General features: G+C 42.5%; 1 protein-coding gene across 1 annotated transcript in view; it reads right to left on the reverse strand.

The window, feature by feature from the left end:
* The window catches only part of STAB2 (stabilin 2), a 123,834-nt gene that overhangs the window by 83,133 nt on the left and 23,463 nt on the right, over positions 1 to 17,238 (reverse strand). Inside the window, exons 9-17 of the mRNA XM_054574617.1 lie at positions 16,525 to 16,658; positions 12,221 to 12,354; positions 10,537 to 10,619; positions 9,023 to 9,172; positions 7,367 to 7,510; positions 6,745 to 6,801; positions 6,477 to 6,602; positions 1,854 to 1,907; positions 1,470 to 1,550 (exon numbers count right to left, since the gene is read on the reverse strand). Coding sequence (XP_054430592.1) covers positions 1,470 to 1,550; positions 1,854 to 1,907; positions 6,477 to 6,602; positions 6,745 to 6,801; positions 7,367 to 7,510; positions 9,023 to 9,172; positions 10,537 to 10,619; positions 12,221 to 12,354; positions 16,525 to 16,658 — 963 coding nt within the window. The remainder of the gene's footprint in view (positions 1 to 1,469; positions 1,551 to 1,853; positions 1,908 to 6,476; positions 6,603 to 6,744; positions 6,802 to 7,366; positions 7,511 to 9,022; positions 9,173 to 10,536; positions 10,620 to 12,220; positions 12,355 to 16,524; positions 16,659 to 17,238) is intronic.

Genomic DNA, 17,238 nt, shown 5'->3' on the forward strand with positions numbered 1-17,238 from the left:
CCCCCCAAATCTGCTCTATCTGCAGTACTAATGGCAACTCATCTTTGTGGTTGTTCACATCAAAAGCTTGGGACTCATCCTTGGCTTCCTCTCTCTTCATTCCCCAATCCATCAGCACATTTTGTTATACCTACCTTCAAAGTATCTTCAGAATTCACCATTTCCCATTACATCCCTGCTACCACCCTCGTCTGAGTCACCATCACTCCTCTCAATTGCCTCCTAACTAGCATCCCAAAATGCATGTCTGATCACATCATACATTTTGCTCAGTCCTCTGATGGCTTTTCAGCTCATTCAAAGTAAGAGCCTATGTCCTTACCTTGAATTCTTAGGCCCTGCATGCCTTGACCCCACCTCTCCTTCTCCCTTCTATTGTCTTGACCTCCTCTCTACCTTTCTCCCTTCTACCCTCTCTGATCCAGCCACACCGACCTTGCCCATTCCTCAAACAGGTCAGGCAGCTCCTTGCTCTGCGCCTCTGCACTTACTGTTCCTCTCTCTGGAGTGCTCTTTCCCAGGCAGTCACACTGCTTCTCCCTTCATTTCTTTCAGATCTTTGCTGATATGTTTTCTCCTCCATGAGGATTTCTTGGGCACTTTATCTAAAAATGTCAGCCCCCTCTCTGCTTTCGAGTCCCCTTCCTTGCTTTGCTGCTTTTCATCTTATCACTTCTTATTCTCTAATATGTGGCATATTTTACTTGTTTATTGTCTATCCTCCTATTTACTGGAATGAAAGTTCCATACAACCAGGGCTTTTGTATGCTCATTGGTCTGCCTTCAGGACCTAAAATGGTGTCTGGCACAAAGTAGATGTTTGTGGAAATGTTGAGGGGTCATCCATCATCACTATTAACAATGGATCAACAGGAGACATAATCTCTATGCTGCCAGCCTTTTGCTGATATTACAGCCCCAGGGAGTTAGCTGAATAATGTTGCCTTCTTTCAGTTTCTTAAATCAGTCATATTGTCTCCTACCTCAGGACCTTTGCATATGCTCTTTCTTCTGCCAGGAACTCTCTTCTCCTCACCTTTGCCCAAGTTCACTCTACTCATCTTCTGAGTCTTGGCCAAAGCGTCACCTTCTCACTAAGGACCTCTGGACCCCCAGATTTGCCCAGACTCCTCCTGTTGCATGTTCTCACAGTCCTCTTAACTTCCACTTGGTGGCACTTATTACAATTATAATTAAATAATTAACTGGTTGCTAATCACTTATTTAAAGTCTCTTTTCTTGGTTGGGATGGGAGTCTGTCTCTTTCACTGCTTTACCCTTGGCATCTAGTTCAGACTCTCAACACACATAGCTGCTCAGCAGGTATTTGCTGAAAAGGGCAACAAAAGAATGAAATAATCATAAAGATTTTAAGCCTTTCAATTAGTGTAGAGGTAGGATAACCTAAAGAATAATCATAAGAAGAACAAAAAATAAGTCACAAAACTAGTGGTAGAATATTCACCTACATTGTTGGTTGTATTAAATTGTATGATCTGGTTGGCCATGCTCCTAATATGAAAGGTCGAAATGAGGGTGGCCACTTCAAGCTGCAACAAGAACAATAGACAGAGACATTTAGAGACACACAGAGCCCTGCTTTCATAAAGTCATCACTGGAAAAAACAGCCTGCAAGTTTATGAAGTAAATAATGGGAGCTTTGATGTCAGGCATTTTTGTGGCTTTGAAGATCTCTTTGATAGAGGGCTCCTCATTCACAGCTAAGGGTTACATTTGGAACTACAGAAAAAGGACAACTGTCTCCTATTTTCTAGCATTAAATATTGCAACTTAAGACTAGGTCAGATATCTTAAAAGCAGGGCAAAAAAGGGCAGGAAAAATGGGGCCAACCTGGGTAAAGGGGACAATGTGGTATCTGACGAGCTCCAGAAGCTTCTGAGATCCCTGCAAAGGAATGAAAATTCTTCTTTAGTCACTGAAGAAAACACAGCACTACCACCCTCTTGTGGGAACCTCCTCAAATGACTTTGGACACTTGGCCAAGAAAAATAAGTGACCCATACTCTCTTTATTGGGAAGCCCAGGTTGAGAAAAATTCTATCCCCCAAAGAGCTAGCATTCACCAAATTCCTAGTCTGGCATGGGCTCTTTTGAAAACATTATGTGCACATTTCTTTTAATCCTCCCAACAGCCCTGGGAGGTAGGGACTACTATTGACTCATTCTATGTATGATAACACCAAATTTTAAAGACATACCCAAGGTCACACAGCTAACTTAGGATATACATCTAAGGATTAGCCCAAGCTCTCAGTCACTCTGCTCCTTGACCTCTTTGAATGTCCAAGGCTGCCTCCTGGATTTTCTACTACAGCCTTAGGTTATGATTCTGTTTCATTCTCGCCATAACCACATACTGGTTATTGAGGAGTATACAGTCCTTGTTTGGATCACTGGGTCAGGACACTTTCCCTCCTGAGCTCCGATGGTACATGGCATTTCTCCTGCAAAACCCTTACCAAGATTTCCCATGCTTCAGGACACAGAAGTAATGGTGGAGGAAAAAAAGGGTCTTGTGGCCATAAACAGGGTGAGCAGCCCCCGTAAGTGCATCTGGGGAGGGCACGCAGTGTTGAGGAGCCCGGGCCCACTCTCTTTGGGGAAAGGAGGCGGTGGCAGTGGTGGTCTGTGTCGCAGGATGTCGCAGTCTCCCGGCTGAGCCAGAGCTGGGAGTTATGAGCTTCATGCCCTTGAATATGCTTCTTAAGTGGCACAACCATAGTTACGAGGTGAACAATCACAAATCGGGATTATAATAATGCCCAAGAGGCTGACCATTCTAGGGACAGGTTCCAAAAGCATGAAGTCCCAGATCAAAAGAAAGCCCTGCTGAATCTGAGTTCCATTCACTCATTGTTCACTCTGCATTTGGCCTTGGTCCCTATGCCAGGGGAGTTACCTGTAAGTAAACTGACCCCATATTCTGGTTTTTCTGGTACAACCCTCCTTGTCTTGGCAGCCCTAGTCACTCTCAATATTGCCCTGGTGTAAAATGATAAATTATATGGTTACCATATCTGTATGTCAGTAGCATTCTGTGCAGGACGTAGTTACCAAAACGAGTGTTGAAGTTGACCTGCATCTGCAGTACTGGTTCTGCTACTATGTGACCTTGAGCAAGTCACTTGGCCATTGGGTTTGAATTTCCCCTTTACGCTACTTCATGGTACCCAGAAGTGAGACTTGCAGGCAGAAGCAATGTTATTACAATATTGGATGCTCAGTGGCAGAAGGGGTGAGAAAACGTGGGGACCACTGGGGAAAATGTCAGACCAAGCTGGACTGCAAACTCCCGGGAGGCAGGAACTGGGTCTGTCTATCTTGTGAATCACTCTGTCCCCATCCAGCACAGTATGGGGCACATGGAAGGCCCTGCATAAACATTTATGTCAATAAATTAAAAGGAGTAGTGGCGGAGTCTTGGGAAGAGGCTGACGTGGACCTCAGGATCCTGAGTTTTAATCCTGCTTCTGCTTCTGTGTGCTGTGTGACCTTGAGCAACCCACTTAACTCCTCTAGTCTCAGCTTCACCTGCAAAATAAAGGGACCAGTATGGACTCCTTCCAGCCCTCTAATTCTCCATGGAGGCCTTTATCAATTAGGTAATCCACTTCTAAAGCCCCAATAATTAATTGGTGTTGAATCCTTTTTACAAGAAACCGGAGAATGAAAGGGACAAAAGCATTGATCAGCATCACCCCCGCCACTGTGAGCGCCGGCTGCCATATCTGGCCGGGGGCCACCATCCCATTAGAATTCAGGCCACTGTAGCTCTTAGTGACAGGATGTGCTTCCAGATGCTGTTGTTGTAGAAAAGACTTTTGGCGAAGTGTATCCTTTCCCTTATGAGGACATTTACTTCCTCCCAGCTGTTTCATGTAACAAGAGCAACAACAATAACAACAAAAACCAAACCTTTTGGTGCCAGAGACAGAAAGAGAGAGTTTTCTCTCCAATTGCATGACCTTGAATTCTGTAAATCTGCTTCCCTTTGTCCCATGGAACTTTCAAGGTATCTGAGAATTGACAAGGGTCAGTCTCTGCTCCTGTTGCTTTTATTTCTGCAATAGTCTAGTGACGTAGTCATAAACTGGGGCTTATAAGCAATAGCCATGGTCTTTGGGGAATGGGATAATTTGAGACTAAAAAATTTTTTTCAGGGAGAAATAAAGAGATACTCTGGAAAGAAAACGTGGCATCCCAAATGAGAATGAAAAACCACTCTTCTAATGAGATCGGTTTGTTTTCTCTTTTATTGGTGTAGCTGATGGAAACGTTACTGTCTCCAGCTGAGGTTCTTCTCAGAAGAAACAACTAAAGGATGCTATTAAGGTGAATGAATACAGAAGGAGCTTCCAATAGGTTGAGAAATTTTAACCCACACAGGCTCTGCACTTGAGAAAGAGGCAAAACGGTTGTTCTATTCCTCACCTGGAAACTGAAGTGGAAAAACAGTTTATGACTGAGGGCAAAGAGACTTAAGGGTTATATTCGTTGCAGGAAGAAAAATACTGCCTTTGAGAGAAAAGAGATTGAGAGCCAGGAGCTGTGGTGTGTTCGTAAATCTTTTTTATGGGGGGAAAAAAAAAGCCGTAATTTATAGCATTGGCCAGTTTCTAAGGTGTAAATCACCACGGACTGATTTCAAGCTACTGACGTGACCTCAGTGAATGGAGCTGGGAAGAGATATACACAGTGTCCTCAGGGCAGTCTGAGGGAGCCAGTTCCAGATGCCACCGGCATAAAGGAGTAAGGAGGGAGAGGAAAGGGAAGAGCTTTCTGAGCAAAGGTGCTGGGCACAAAAGCAGGAAGGCTTTTGGCATCCTGTTGGCATCGCTATTAGCTGAAATATCTCACCTCCGTGTTGCTCTTAAATGTGGGCGTCATCTTGTCCATGGCTCTGTCAAGGATGTGCAGGAGCCCATCGATTTTTTTTTTCCCTATTCTAATTAGAAGGCTTTGTTTTAATTTTAAGTGTACCTGATTAAGTGTCTGAGAACTCCTTAATTATTTTAAAAAATTCTGTATCAGAAACTCTTGTATTTGGAAAGAGAATATAATCTCAGAATTTTAATCATTTCCCAGGGGAACAACATTACTTTTTTTAGCTTTAAAATGAAGTAGGTATAAGTGTGAATTATAAAGAGAGGTATAAGAGGTTTTTCCCCCCAATAGCTAAATTTCAGAAAATTTGAATGTGAATCACACGTTTAAAATAAGATCCTATTTTTAAGCCACTGGGAAGTATAGAATTTTTAATGAAAACCTGTAGCAAACTCTTTAATATGTTGAACATGTTTGCAATGTAAGGGAGATTACCTTCTTATTTATCTCCTTGATGCTGTGTTTTTAATCCAAAGTTTTCTGAAAGTAAGATATCCTTATAGTACTGAAGAGGATTCTAAAAAAGGATGTATCCATGTGAACCTCTAAACCATACACACAGCAAGTTTCCAGGTTCCAGGAGTGTGGCCTGGGCTACCTGAGTTAAAGCTAGTGCTCACCAAAATGTCTATTTCTAGGCCTCCTTCTAGTACCATTCAATCAGAATTCCTGGGGAAAGGTTATGGAATATGCCTAGTTAACAAGCTCCATTGATGATTCCTAAGGATATTAAAGTTTGGGAATCATTAACCTCAAATATCTGGATCCCTCCCTTCGGCATAATCAGCACTCATCTATATGAGGTCATAGGTAGTCTTGCCCATTGTCAAGATGGCAGCATGATTTCAGGACACTGGACAAAAGCTGTGGCCCATCCGCCATTTGACGTCCTGATGAGCAAAATCCTACAGTTAGCTATTCTTCTCTTCACTTTAAGGCTGTTATTTCTGGGAGAGGAAACACTTTAAATGCCTTCAGTCATTTACACCTTAGTGTGCACAAGTAAACAAGAAAATCTCCTTTTCTAGAGAAGATTGTGAGAGAATTGAAGGTTTATGGTTTACAAAGAGAGGATTATAGTGGAGAGCGATGAAGGCAATCAAAAGGAAAGGCTGGACCATCTAAAATAAAAAACATTTATGCCTTTTAAATTGAGCCTAGATGTGACCCAGAATGGCCTAGTTTATAGACATCATCTTCTAGACAGTTTTAAAATTGTAGAGAACTTAAAACATTGACCTTGCTACTGAGAGATATTAGAAAAGACCAGACTAATCAAACCAACCATTTAGATCTGGGGATGCAAATAGATTTTATTTTCTATGCCTAGTCTGATTGACTGGTCACAACTCCTTGGAACTCCATTGAGAAGAATTAAGCCACTGAAACACCAGGAGGAATTCTAGAGAACTGGGATTAATTAATGATGTCTGCCTTGGTTGTGGGAGGGTAAATAGTGATATGTGTGCCACTTTTTTTTGCGATGCTTAGTTTAGACAAAGCCGGTATGGACACAGACTGAGGCACTGGTGCTGACATGAAACCATCAGAGTAAGGAGGAAACAATACCTGTGGAGAGAGGAGGTAATCGAGGGTGCCGTCCTCCATGTTGTTCAACGCTTCATTACTTGGAACAAAAATGGTATATGGTTCACTACCTCCATCCTCATCTAAGGCATGTCCCATGTTGGTCTTCTGCATTTAAGAAATAACATTTTATATCTGCAACTATCTCAGACAAATATTTAAGTCCTTAAAGTATTCATAATCAATACATTTGCTAATTTTACAAAGACTGAGCATTAAAATTTTCCAGAAATTCATGAAAAGTACATACCTCTAAGAGAGATCTGAACTTGTTGTATCTTGGTTGTAGCATTGTCATTATGCTTTGCTAAAAAGAGACATTTAAAAATAATTAGTAAAAAAAAGGTGGTTGAGGAAATAGACACCCTAACATTAAAAGATTAACTACAGAGTTTATGTGTGTGGGGATAGATTAAAAAAAAGAAAGAACTTGTTAATATTATACAAATGTTTTCTGTTGTTTTTGAAACAGTAGTTTAGACCTGAATATTCTGAAATAGCTTTGAGCCATCATCAAATAAGTCAGAGGGAATAAATGTTATTGGAGTGAGATTGCCCTCCTCCATAAAGCATGAGGGATAAATTTTCACTGGTCACTGGACTGAATTGTCAGGCGTGGTCCTAAAAGAGGTCACAAAATCAAGATCTTTCCTACACCTACTGCACGTCTTTCTTTCTGCAGAGGTATCCAGAATTCTACTGAAAGCAGACAAACAGACAAAACAGATCCCATCTTCCTTGTGGCTGGGGTCTGAGGACAAATGAAGGACAAGTATATGCTGCTGGTAAGCATTTTCTTTTTGGATGTGACTCTCCATGGAACAAAGGAAGATGAACTTGGGTTGGCATCACTATTAGCTGAAATATCTCACCTCCGTGTTGCTCTTAAATGTGGGTGTCATCTTGTCCATGGCTCTGTCAAGGATGTGCAGGAGCCCATTGGAAGCAATTATGTTGCCCTCTAGAATTTTTACCTTCCTTTTGCCTTCATGGAGTTTAAGCTTTAGTTGATTGTCCTGCAACACCAAAGGAAAATGAAATAAAATTAGTGCGGTGGCCTTGAAGGAGTGAGCACTGAACTAGAAGTCAGGAGTGCTTGGGTTCAGCCATTTATTGGCTGTGTGATCTTGAATAAGTCACTTAACCTAAAATGGGGATGATGGTATCTGCTGGATTGACTTCATGGTGTTTTCATTAAGATCAAATTACATATTTTGTAAAATCACTGATGACTATCATGCTAAATGTGAATAAGGCATTACAAGTCTCCCCCAATAGTCTACAACCTCCAAAACGGCAAAACTATTCAATTTACTATAAACACATCATCTTATTCATTCATTCATTCATTCATTCTTTACCCAAGGATATATTTATTGCTTTTAGGGAGAGAGGAAGGTGTGGGGAGAGAGATAATATATCAATCGGTTTTCTCCTGTACACGTCTCTAGCTGGGATCAAACTCGCAACCTAGGTATGTGTCCTGACAAGGAATCAAACTCACAACCTTTTGGTGTACGGGACAACGGTCCAAAAAACTGCGCCACTAGCCAGGGCACATCACCTATTGTACTTTAGTATCTTCTACAGAGAAGGCACACAACAAAAAAATATTTATTGAGTGAATAACAAAAGCTAATTCTTTCTTCCTCCCATGTGATGCCTATAAGTTACAGATTTAGTAAATATTTGTTGAATGAATGGATGAATGAATGCATGTATGTCCTTGGCAGAAAGAAGGGCACATATTCATGTTTCTGCCCTCCGTCCCTCCATCCCTCCCTCCATCCCTCCCTCCCTTCTTTCCTTCCTTCTATCTACCTACCCACCTATCCATCCTCACATCCACAGTACAACATACTGGTTAAGGAATCAGATTTTGGAGTGAAGCAGACCTGCATTTGAATCCTGGCTCTGGCAAAACTTCCTTGGCAGGGTTGCTGTGAATTTTACCTAGCATAAATAAAGATCTACCCTAGTACCTTGCATAGAGTAAGTACTCAATAATCTATCAACTATTGTTATTTGGTGCAATGTAACTGAATAGCCCAGAATGCACATGCACACACATTCTGCTGATTAATCATGTGTAGCTCAGCAAAGTCATAAAAAGAGCTATTTATGAAAGGGAGAATAGTTTTATTTAAAAGACAAAACAGAGCTAATGGCATTAGAAAAGATGGAATGTTACACTGGAGAGGATGGATAAACTCCAGAAATCTAAAACAAACAATCTGTTTCCTTTTAAGAAAAAGGCTGATCTGGCTTTGGGCTGATACTTCCAGAGAATAGGTTGGCTGCAAATTTTTTCCTTCCTGCTGGCTGTTCAATGATGGTGACCTTGAAAATCAAACATTTTATAACCCCTTTTTTGTAACAGTCTCCCTCCCTCCTACATGACACTTTCTGGTGTTGCTCCCCACTCCTTCCTATGTAGGGAAGCTCCTGGACAAACAGAGAGAGCCAGCTGTGGGCACTAACTCAGTGGACAGTTCTGTTCTGGGAATTAGCATCAGAGAAACCCTTACCTTATCACCACTGAAGATTTCCCCTGACCTTCCCGTCAAGGTGTAGAATGTGTCTGTGTTATTCATACTCTCAGTGTTCATCTGCCCAGCAATTATGTGGAGTTTCACGAAGTACTGAGTAGCTTTATTATCCATCAAAAGCTCCTTTACCTAAGAAAAGAGAACCCATTCCTTCAGTGTCCATTGTTGGAAAGAGCAAGTGAGGTTTGTGATTCATACATTGACGTACTCATCACAGACATCAAAGTCAGTGCACCCCTCTCGGGTTTGGGCTCTTTCCAATATAAATGACTTTCCCCGAGTGCAACTGCCATGGGCCAGGGCTTAAAGGGAGTAGAAAGCTGGAGAGTGGGAGGTGATGCAGAGTATACTCTCCAACCAGGGAGGTGCTCTATCTGGGAAACTGACGCAGGGGCGAGAGCGCAGCATCAGGCTGGGAGGAGTGTGGAGCGGGGCGGGCACCAAGGAATCCTTTTGAGCCCAGGAAGCAGATGGACCTGCAGTATAAAGTTAGGTGAAAAGAGCAGGTCGAGTATACCAGTGGAGCTTTTGAACAGTAAAATTAAGATTTTTGAAATCCATTGGACCAAGTCTACATTTTTCAGGGTATTGTCAAAAATCAACCAACCAAAATTTTTTAAAAATTAACTTTGTGTACACTGAATCTGTGTATTAAACAAGAGACCACATGTGACGCGCCCAGCCTAGAGCATGCGATTGCCAACAGCTCTCCCCAGCAGGAGAGAAGGAGGGCATCTCTGGGGGTTAGTAGCAGATTCATCTCAGACAGATTAATGGTGGGGGCCTATTAGGGTCAAAGAGTCTGGAACTTACTGGGGTTTTCTTCAATGCAGCAACAATGATCACAGAACATCTTAGAGTAAGATAAACCAATTTTATACATATCAATATACCCATTATATACATTAAATCAAATCTAAATATTTGATACCATTGCGATGGGACACCAGGGACTATGTGTTTCATTCCCAGTGGATGACATTGTCTCAGACAACAGCTGCTCATGTGGGAGATGACAGTTTTCTAATTTTCCCTATCGCTGTGACCACTTAGGATTTTAAGAAAATAAATATCTAGCTAATGCATTAATTTAATTCTTCTTGTAGGAAGTGAGCAGTTTTTGCCCTATGCAAATCATATTTACCACATGACTATAGTTGAGGACCCTCAGTGATTACCCTTGAAGGGATAATGACTGGAAGGGGCATGAGGGGTCTCGAAGGGAGCTGGGGATGTGGAGCTGGACACACAAACACATTCAGTTTGCGATAATTCATTAAGTTGTGCACTCACCATTTGGATATTTTCTGTCAGGGTGTTATGTTTCACTAAAAGAAGTTCACCAAACCGTCACCATCCTTATCATTAGTAGGTTTGATTTTAATGGGGGTTTCCTGATTTGTGTAAAAGAAGGTACTGCCTACTAAGATATTTTTTGTTATTACTATTTTTTTGCATCGGCCTCTTGGTGTAGGTTTCTTTTAGATACTTACATTGAATCCCTTCAGCTCCTTGTCTGTTGGCAACAGCACAGTGAAGGGTCCCAGGTTGCTGAGGGGCCAGGCGTAGGCTTTGTCTTAGCAGCCAAAACACACAAAGAAAACACAAGCGGGTCAGTGGCACATGTGAAGTGCAATCAAGTGATGGCCCTTGTGTTGCATTTAGACCCTGGACGCAGGGCTTCTCTGTTCTAAGTGTCGTATGTGGGCCCTTTGTAAACTGGGGAGCTGTTTAAGAATATAAAGCCCCCAAGTGTTCCTCATAATGGCGTGATTGTCTCTGCAGCCACAGTTCTTGGCTTTAAGGACACCATGGGATGGGATGAGAGGGTCTGTGGGGGTCATGTGACCAAATCCTCGGACAAGCCCACCTAGCCGGTCTCTGACCCTGTGCCTGACTCCCTGGGCTGTCACCATTTCAGGGAACAAAGCCCTTGTTTCATCCGGAGCCCGTTCAGAAGAGCCTCATACTTGCTTACTGCTCTCCTCTTGCTGTCTTGAAGAGGTTAATTTTTCTTTTTTTTTTAAATCAAAGGACATCTGCAAGTCCTGTGGCTGGTCACATCTCCATGCTGCTGGGAAGCTGTGCTGCCACACAGGAGGCAGTATGTGTACCAGCACCTAACACATGGGGCGAGTGAGAGGGCGGCCGAACTCTGTCAGGGAAATGCTTGAGGGCCCAGCCTGCAAGGGACACTGTCACTCCAGTCTGCTCTCATTTGACATTTTAATAGTCCTTCGAAGAAGGCTGTGAGGAGCCTGGCAGATTGCCCCAAGCCCCAAGGCGTGCCAGTAATCCTGGATCCCCTCAGGAGGCCCTGGAAGGAACAGGACATTTATACAGGATGTACGTTAAAATTCATGCCAGGGACACAGCTCTGACCCATGTGGGATGTTTTTCTCTCTGTGCTCTTTCTGGGAAACCATTTTTGGTGACTGGAAAATTCAAGACACTTGTATTTTAAGGCTTCTGTTGATTGGTTGAGCCTGTGTTTTATTTTCTGTTTATTGGCCATATTTCTGTTTTATTCGAAGTCCTGGCTAAGGTTGCAATTAGCTATCATATTTGATTCTTAATGACCTAGAGGGTATTTGGAAGTGCAAGAGGGTGTTTTGGGCTGTCAACCTTCTTGGGGGGAGGGCAGGTAGAGGATGTGTCACTGCAGACAACTAGTGGCTCAGTGCGGGGTGGGGGTAATGATGCTAAATATCTGGCAATGCGTGAGATGGTTGCACACAATCAAGACTATTCCCAAAATTCAAACAGCACCTCCACTGAGGAACATAGATACTGACTCGGGGGCTTAGTCACTCTCGATGCCCAGTATTACCTGTCAACCTTGTTTCATACCTCAAGGGCCCATAAGGTCAATGGAAAGGGGATGGCTTCCCTATTCATATTAGTAGTTGCCCTGTCTTTGTTGTTGCAGGCCTGTTGATCTGTGGTAACCCAGCTCTCTGTCTCTTTAATTGTTGCATTGCTGGGTCTCCTGGCACTAACCCCTCTCCCAATGGAAACAGCTGCCTATCCTTTCCATTCCATCAGCGTGGTCCTTCCTAGAAGGGCTGATCCCAATTCACAGCCTGCGCACCCCTTTTTGAATGAGTGTGTCTTGCAGTTGCCCTTGCCTGAAAGAGGACTGCCCTTTATATGGAATCTGCACCCGCAGATGCATACCCAGGAGCGAGATGAAAGAAGTCAGACTTCCTTGCCATTTTCCTCTGGGTTCAGTGTTTAATTCTCTGAGTCTCTCCATGATGTTTCCATAACACGTTGAGCCGTCGCCCACGTAACCTTTCTGGCAAGTGCATCTACAGAGAGGGTGAAAACATATGTTCAGGGTCTCAGAGCCATTGAGTGGTGAGATCCTGCAGTCCAGCTCTCTTGTCTGCATCCTTGTCTGCGATGATGGGGAAAGCGATGCCCAGGGTCGGCCAGGAACAAGGCCGGGAGAGGAGAGGCACAACACAGGGGGGCACTCCTAGAGCAGTGCCTGGCATAGGCTGGCCCACAAGAAATGGATATTTAATAAATTATGCATACCAATAAACACTAGATATATTTGTATATTCTGTCTCAGAATTTTTCAAAGTGTGATCAAGAGACCACGTACATCAGAATCACTTGTGCTTACTATAAATGCAGAGTCTAGGGCTCTACTATAGAACCAGTGAGTCAGAGGAAGCTACTGATGTCAGCTTCAAGTAAAGATTCAGAGCTATGGATCTGCTGAGAAGACTCTTCTCCTCCTTCCTAGCTGAGGTCTCCACTCAACTGCCCCTTCCTTAGGGAAGTATTCCTCAATTGTGCATTCCCTCCCCCACCCAACTGTGGATCAGGCCCCTCTTGGCTTGTACTGTCACAGTATCATGTAGCTCCTCTCTGTACCACCAGGGCTAGTTGCAATTCTCTGATAACCGTGTGGTTATTTGACGCCATCTAATTTGAGAAGAGAGTGAGGGAAAGGGCTATGTGTATATTTATTCACTGTTGTAACCTCAGCATTCTAGATAATTCTAGAAGGATACATATGAGTTTCCCAGCCAGAAAAATTTACTGACTAAGTTTTCAGAGTTTTTATAGAGCAGCCACTCCCAGCCAGGGGACCTTTGGCAATGTCTGGGACATTTTTGGTTGTCACAGATAGGGTGAAGGTGCTAGTGGCAACCTTCAGTAGCAGGTAGAGGTCAGGGATGCTTCCATATACCTTGCAATGCACAAGACAGCACCTACTACAAAGGGTTACCCAGGCCCAAAGGTCAACAGTGCTGAGGTTGAGAAACCTTGTTATAGGACATCACTAGGGTAGATCTGACCATGGCGCAATAGTCTATTTAACACAATCAAATAACAGCTTTCTACTTAAACACCAACTTTTTCTGCAAGTTCTGTGCCACAAGATGGTGAATTTAAGGTCATGAAGGGGATTGGAAGTGATACAATAGTCATTGTTGAAAATTAATCCTGCTCTAAGTTACCTAAATTTCATTTGAAGAAAACTGTTAGTAGCTGGACAAGTAACCTTTACAAACCATTAAGTATGTTTCTCTCTAAAGGTTCCCTAAGCTGTTAACGAGGCCAATGATCTGTTTTGTGTAAAATGACTTGACTTGTTTTTTTCTAAGAATAATATTTTAATGGCCTCAGTGTGGAATGGAATGTATGAGACATAAATATTTTTAAATTTGTATTTAAAATCGGTCCAAAGTCTGAGACTTCATGAGATTATTTTCTGACTTAAATGTTCTCAGTTGGGCTACAGCACATTCACAGCATTGCCTCTTCAATAAATTGGTTCTTTATTAGGTGTAAAGGTCTCCTGCTATCTTAAAGCTTTAAAAACACCCCTAAGCCAAACCCTCGTGCACTGTGGGTAAGAATGCAGATAGGTGCAGTTACTATGGAAAACAGGGTGGAGGGTCTTCAAAAAACAAAAAATGGAACTGTCTTAATGACTCAGCGATTCTATTTCTCAGTATACATCCAAAGAAACACAAAACACTAATGAGAAAGAACATATACACCCCCTATGAATAGCTAACATATGGAAGCAACCCAAGCGCCTATCAATAGACAAGAGGATAAAAAAGCCGTGGTACTCATATGCAATGGAATATCACTTGGCCATAAAAAGAACGAAATCTGGCCATTTGTGACAGCGTGGATGGACCTAGAGGATATTATGTTATGTAAAATAAATCAGTCAGAGAAAGAAAAATACCATATGATTTCACTTATATGTGAGGTCTAAAGAACAATATAAGGAAACAAATAAAACCGGAACAGACCCATGGAAAGAGAGAACCAATGGCTGCCAGAGGGAGAGGGGGTGGTGGGGCTGGGCGACAAAGGCGAAGGGCCTGGGAGTACAAACTGGTGGTTGCAAAACGTTTGTGGGCATGTAAAGTGCAGCATAGTCGATTATATTGTAATAACAATATAATATTTCAATTATATTGGAATTATATTGTGATATTACAATATTATTACAATTCTATTGTAAAACTTCCAGGGCCAGGTGGGTACTGGAAATAGAGGGGTGGGGGGGTCACTTTGTAAAGTGTATGACTGTCTAACTACTACGCTATAGACTTGAATACAAAATAATATTGAATGTAAAATGTAATTAAAAATTAAAAAAAGAAAATTGTGAGAGTTTTAGCTCCCCCCAAATACATACATACATACATACGTACATAAGAACACCCCTAACTGTGAGTCAGAATGCCTGCGACTTGTTGGAGGTCACCCCGCTGGTGAATAGCAGAACCCCCATTTGAGCCCATTCTTTTTTATTGGGTGGTCTTTGGTTCTAATACAGTGTGATTTTGAAGATTCTATAGAAACTGATTACCGTATTGAGGAAGCATAAACAAAATGGATCTTTATCTGAGGTGAACTAAATTACCTGAATTGTTGATGGCCCCATATTTTATCAAAGTAACAGCCTTTCACCCAAGCCTCTTCGCTTCTGAAGACAGGCCATTATTGGGGCAGGGGCAGGGAGGATCAAGGAGGTTTGTAAGTGATACACATACCTCTAAAATCCTTTATTAGTTCCACTGTCATTCTACACAAAAACTTTAATGCAATTTATATTATTCTAATATTCATTAGTTTTAATTTTTCAATTTTATCTTCTCAAACACAAAGGAAAGAAAGCACTTAGAGTAGTCTACTTAGGCTTCCTCAGAGGATGGTTGAAAGTGTATAAGCTGGCTTGTTTGGTTGTCAGTGTTACCAATATCTGTGTTTGAAGAGGATGTGCCTATATACTATGCATGCTGGGTACATATGTGACTATACACATAGATGGAATGTGTTTGTGTGTGTACACACATGTGTGGAGCGACTTCCATATGCCAGGTTCTGCTCAGAGACTGATGAATGTAATCTCATGATATCCTCACTATATCCCTTGTTCAGAGAGGTTAAGGTATGTGGCAGAGCTGTGAGTTGAACCCAGATGTTCTGATACCCAAGCTCTTTCCACTTTATCTTTGGTAAGTGTGGGTTTACTTATTTCCCCAGATAGGACATGATAACCATAGAACCTATCTGGGCAAATCTACACATTCAAAACCCAACTATGAAAGGAAGATAGAAGGGGGTCAGGAACCACGGAAACTCTTACAGTTCCATATGGCTTTGAGCTCACAGTGGTAGTCCGAGTCCTTCTCAGATGCTGATGGCAATAAGAACTAAAAGTGGCACCAAGATAGAAGCCTTGGTCTGGGAAAGACTTGGGTTCTAGCCTCAGTTCACCCACGAATAACAACATGAGACAGAGCTGTACAGCAGTTTCCAGAACATTCTCTCCTGTAACCTTCACAACAACCTTATGAAGTAGACATTACTGTGCTCACGTCATACATAGAGAAACTGAGGCCAGAGAGATGGTGTCACTTCCCCCAAGGTCATGCGGCTGAAAGATACCAGTGCAGAGACTCAAACCCAGGTCTTTAGACTCCAGACATCACCTTCTTCCCACCTCGCCAGCTGCCTCTGCTTCAGGAATTTTCACACAAATATTTTTACTCCCAGTAAACCCCTCCTTTTAAATCTTGGAGTCCAGGAAACACCACTAGGGTTGATTCGCTTTCCCTGCTCCTGTTTGGCACCACTAAAAGGCAATATCTCACGGATGAGGAAACAGGCATATACATCAGAGGTCAAACCCCTGTAATCGCAACAGACATTCATTTTCCCGGTGACAGTGGCTTCCTTCTCCCACCCTCTGACCACTTCATACCAGGTTTGCAGCCACGTCAGTATTTCAGACATTTCTAACAGTCATTAGAAAGGGAACAGTTTTTGAATGATTCGTGGAGTACCTACTGTGCTCCTTGCATTGTGCTATGTGAGGATAGGGTGGACATACGCAGAATAAGACACATTTTCTTTCTTAGAGAAACTTACAGCATTGACTAGCCACTACTGTTACCACTTGGAAGGAAGGTGGTAGAACTGCAGAGACTTACTTGGTTTGGCCTGGTGCGATGGTGGAGCAGTTTGCATTCCTGTGGCAGGGGTTATGAGATGCACAGATGTCGGTCATGCTGCACCCCACGCCAGGTACAAAGTCGTGGTAATGTTCTTTACACTCGCAGTGAGACTTCAGTGGGCGGGAGAAAGAACAAACATGGTTCTAGTTAGTCACTGAAGCTGACGTTCTTCTTAAACTCATGTCTTTATACTGCCCTAAAAACTAACTCAGGGCAGGTCCAAAGTGTGGACTGAAACTGAACCTTTGTCAAAGTGTCTAGAATTGGAAACCCTTTCTCTATATCTCATTTGTTTGGAAACTTGTACACCTTGTTGGTAGTTTTTACCTTACTGTTTTCTTGTCTGCTAACCCTGGGCCTCGCTGGTGCTGTAGTACCTGATTTTAGTTTGTCTATGGCTGAGTAGAGAGTGGGGTTCTGATGGGAAGTATTATTGCTTCAGAATACTGGTTTTCAGACACTAAACTCAAGTGGCATTGGACAATGTCAGAGATTTTTGATTTTCACAGAGAGATAAGGGGTGGTGTCACTAGAGGTCAGGGATGCTCCCAAACATCCTACACCCTACAAGCTGGGGGGTACAGCCCCCCCACCAACAAAGAATAATATGTCTGGTCCAAAAGATCAACACTGAGGTTGAGGAACCCTGTTCTGGAATAATGAAAATAATGAATGCACTGTTTCTGTGTG

The sequence above is a fragment of the Pteronotus mesoamericanus genome, unplaced genomic scaffold (genome assembly GCF_021234165.1).
Source record: "Pteronotus mesoamericanus isolate MK-2021 breed Mesoamerican mustached bat unplaced genomic scaffold, CSHL_Meso_final contig_263, whole genome shotgun sequence".
Classification (NCBI taxonomy): Eukaryota; Metazoa; Chordata; class Mammalia; order Chiroptera; family Mormoopidae; genus Pteronotus; species Pteronotus mesoamericanus.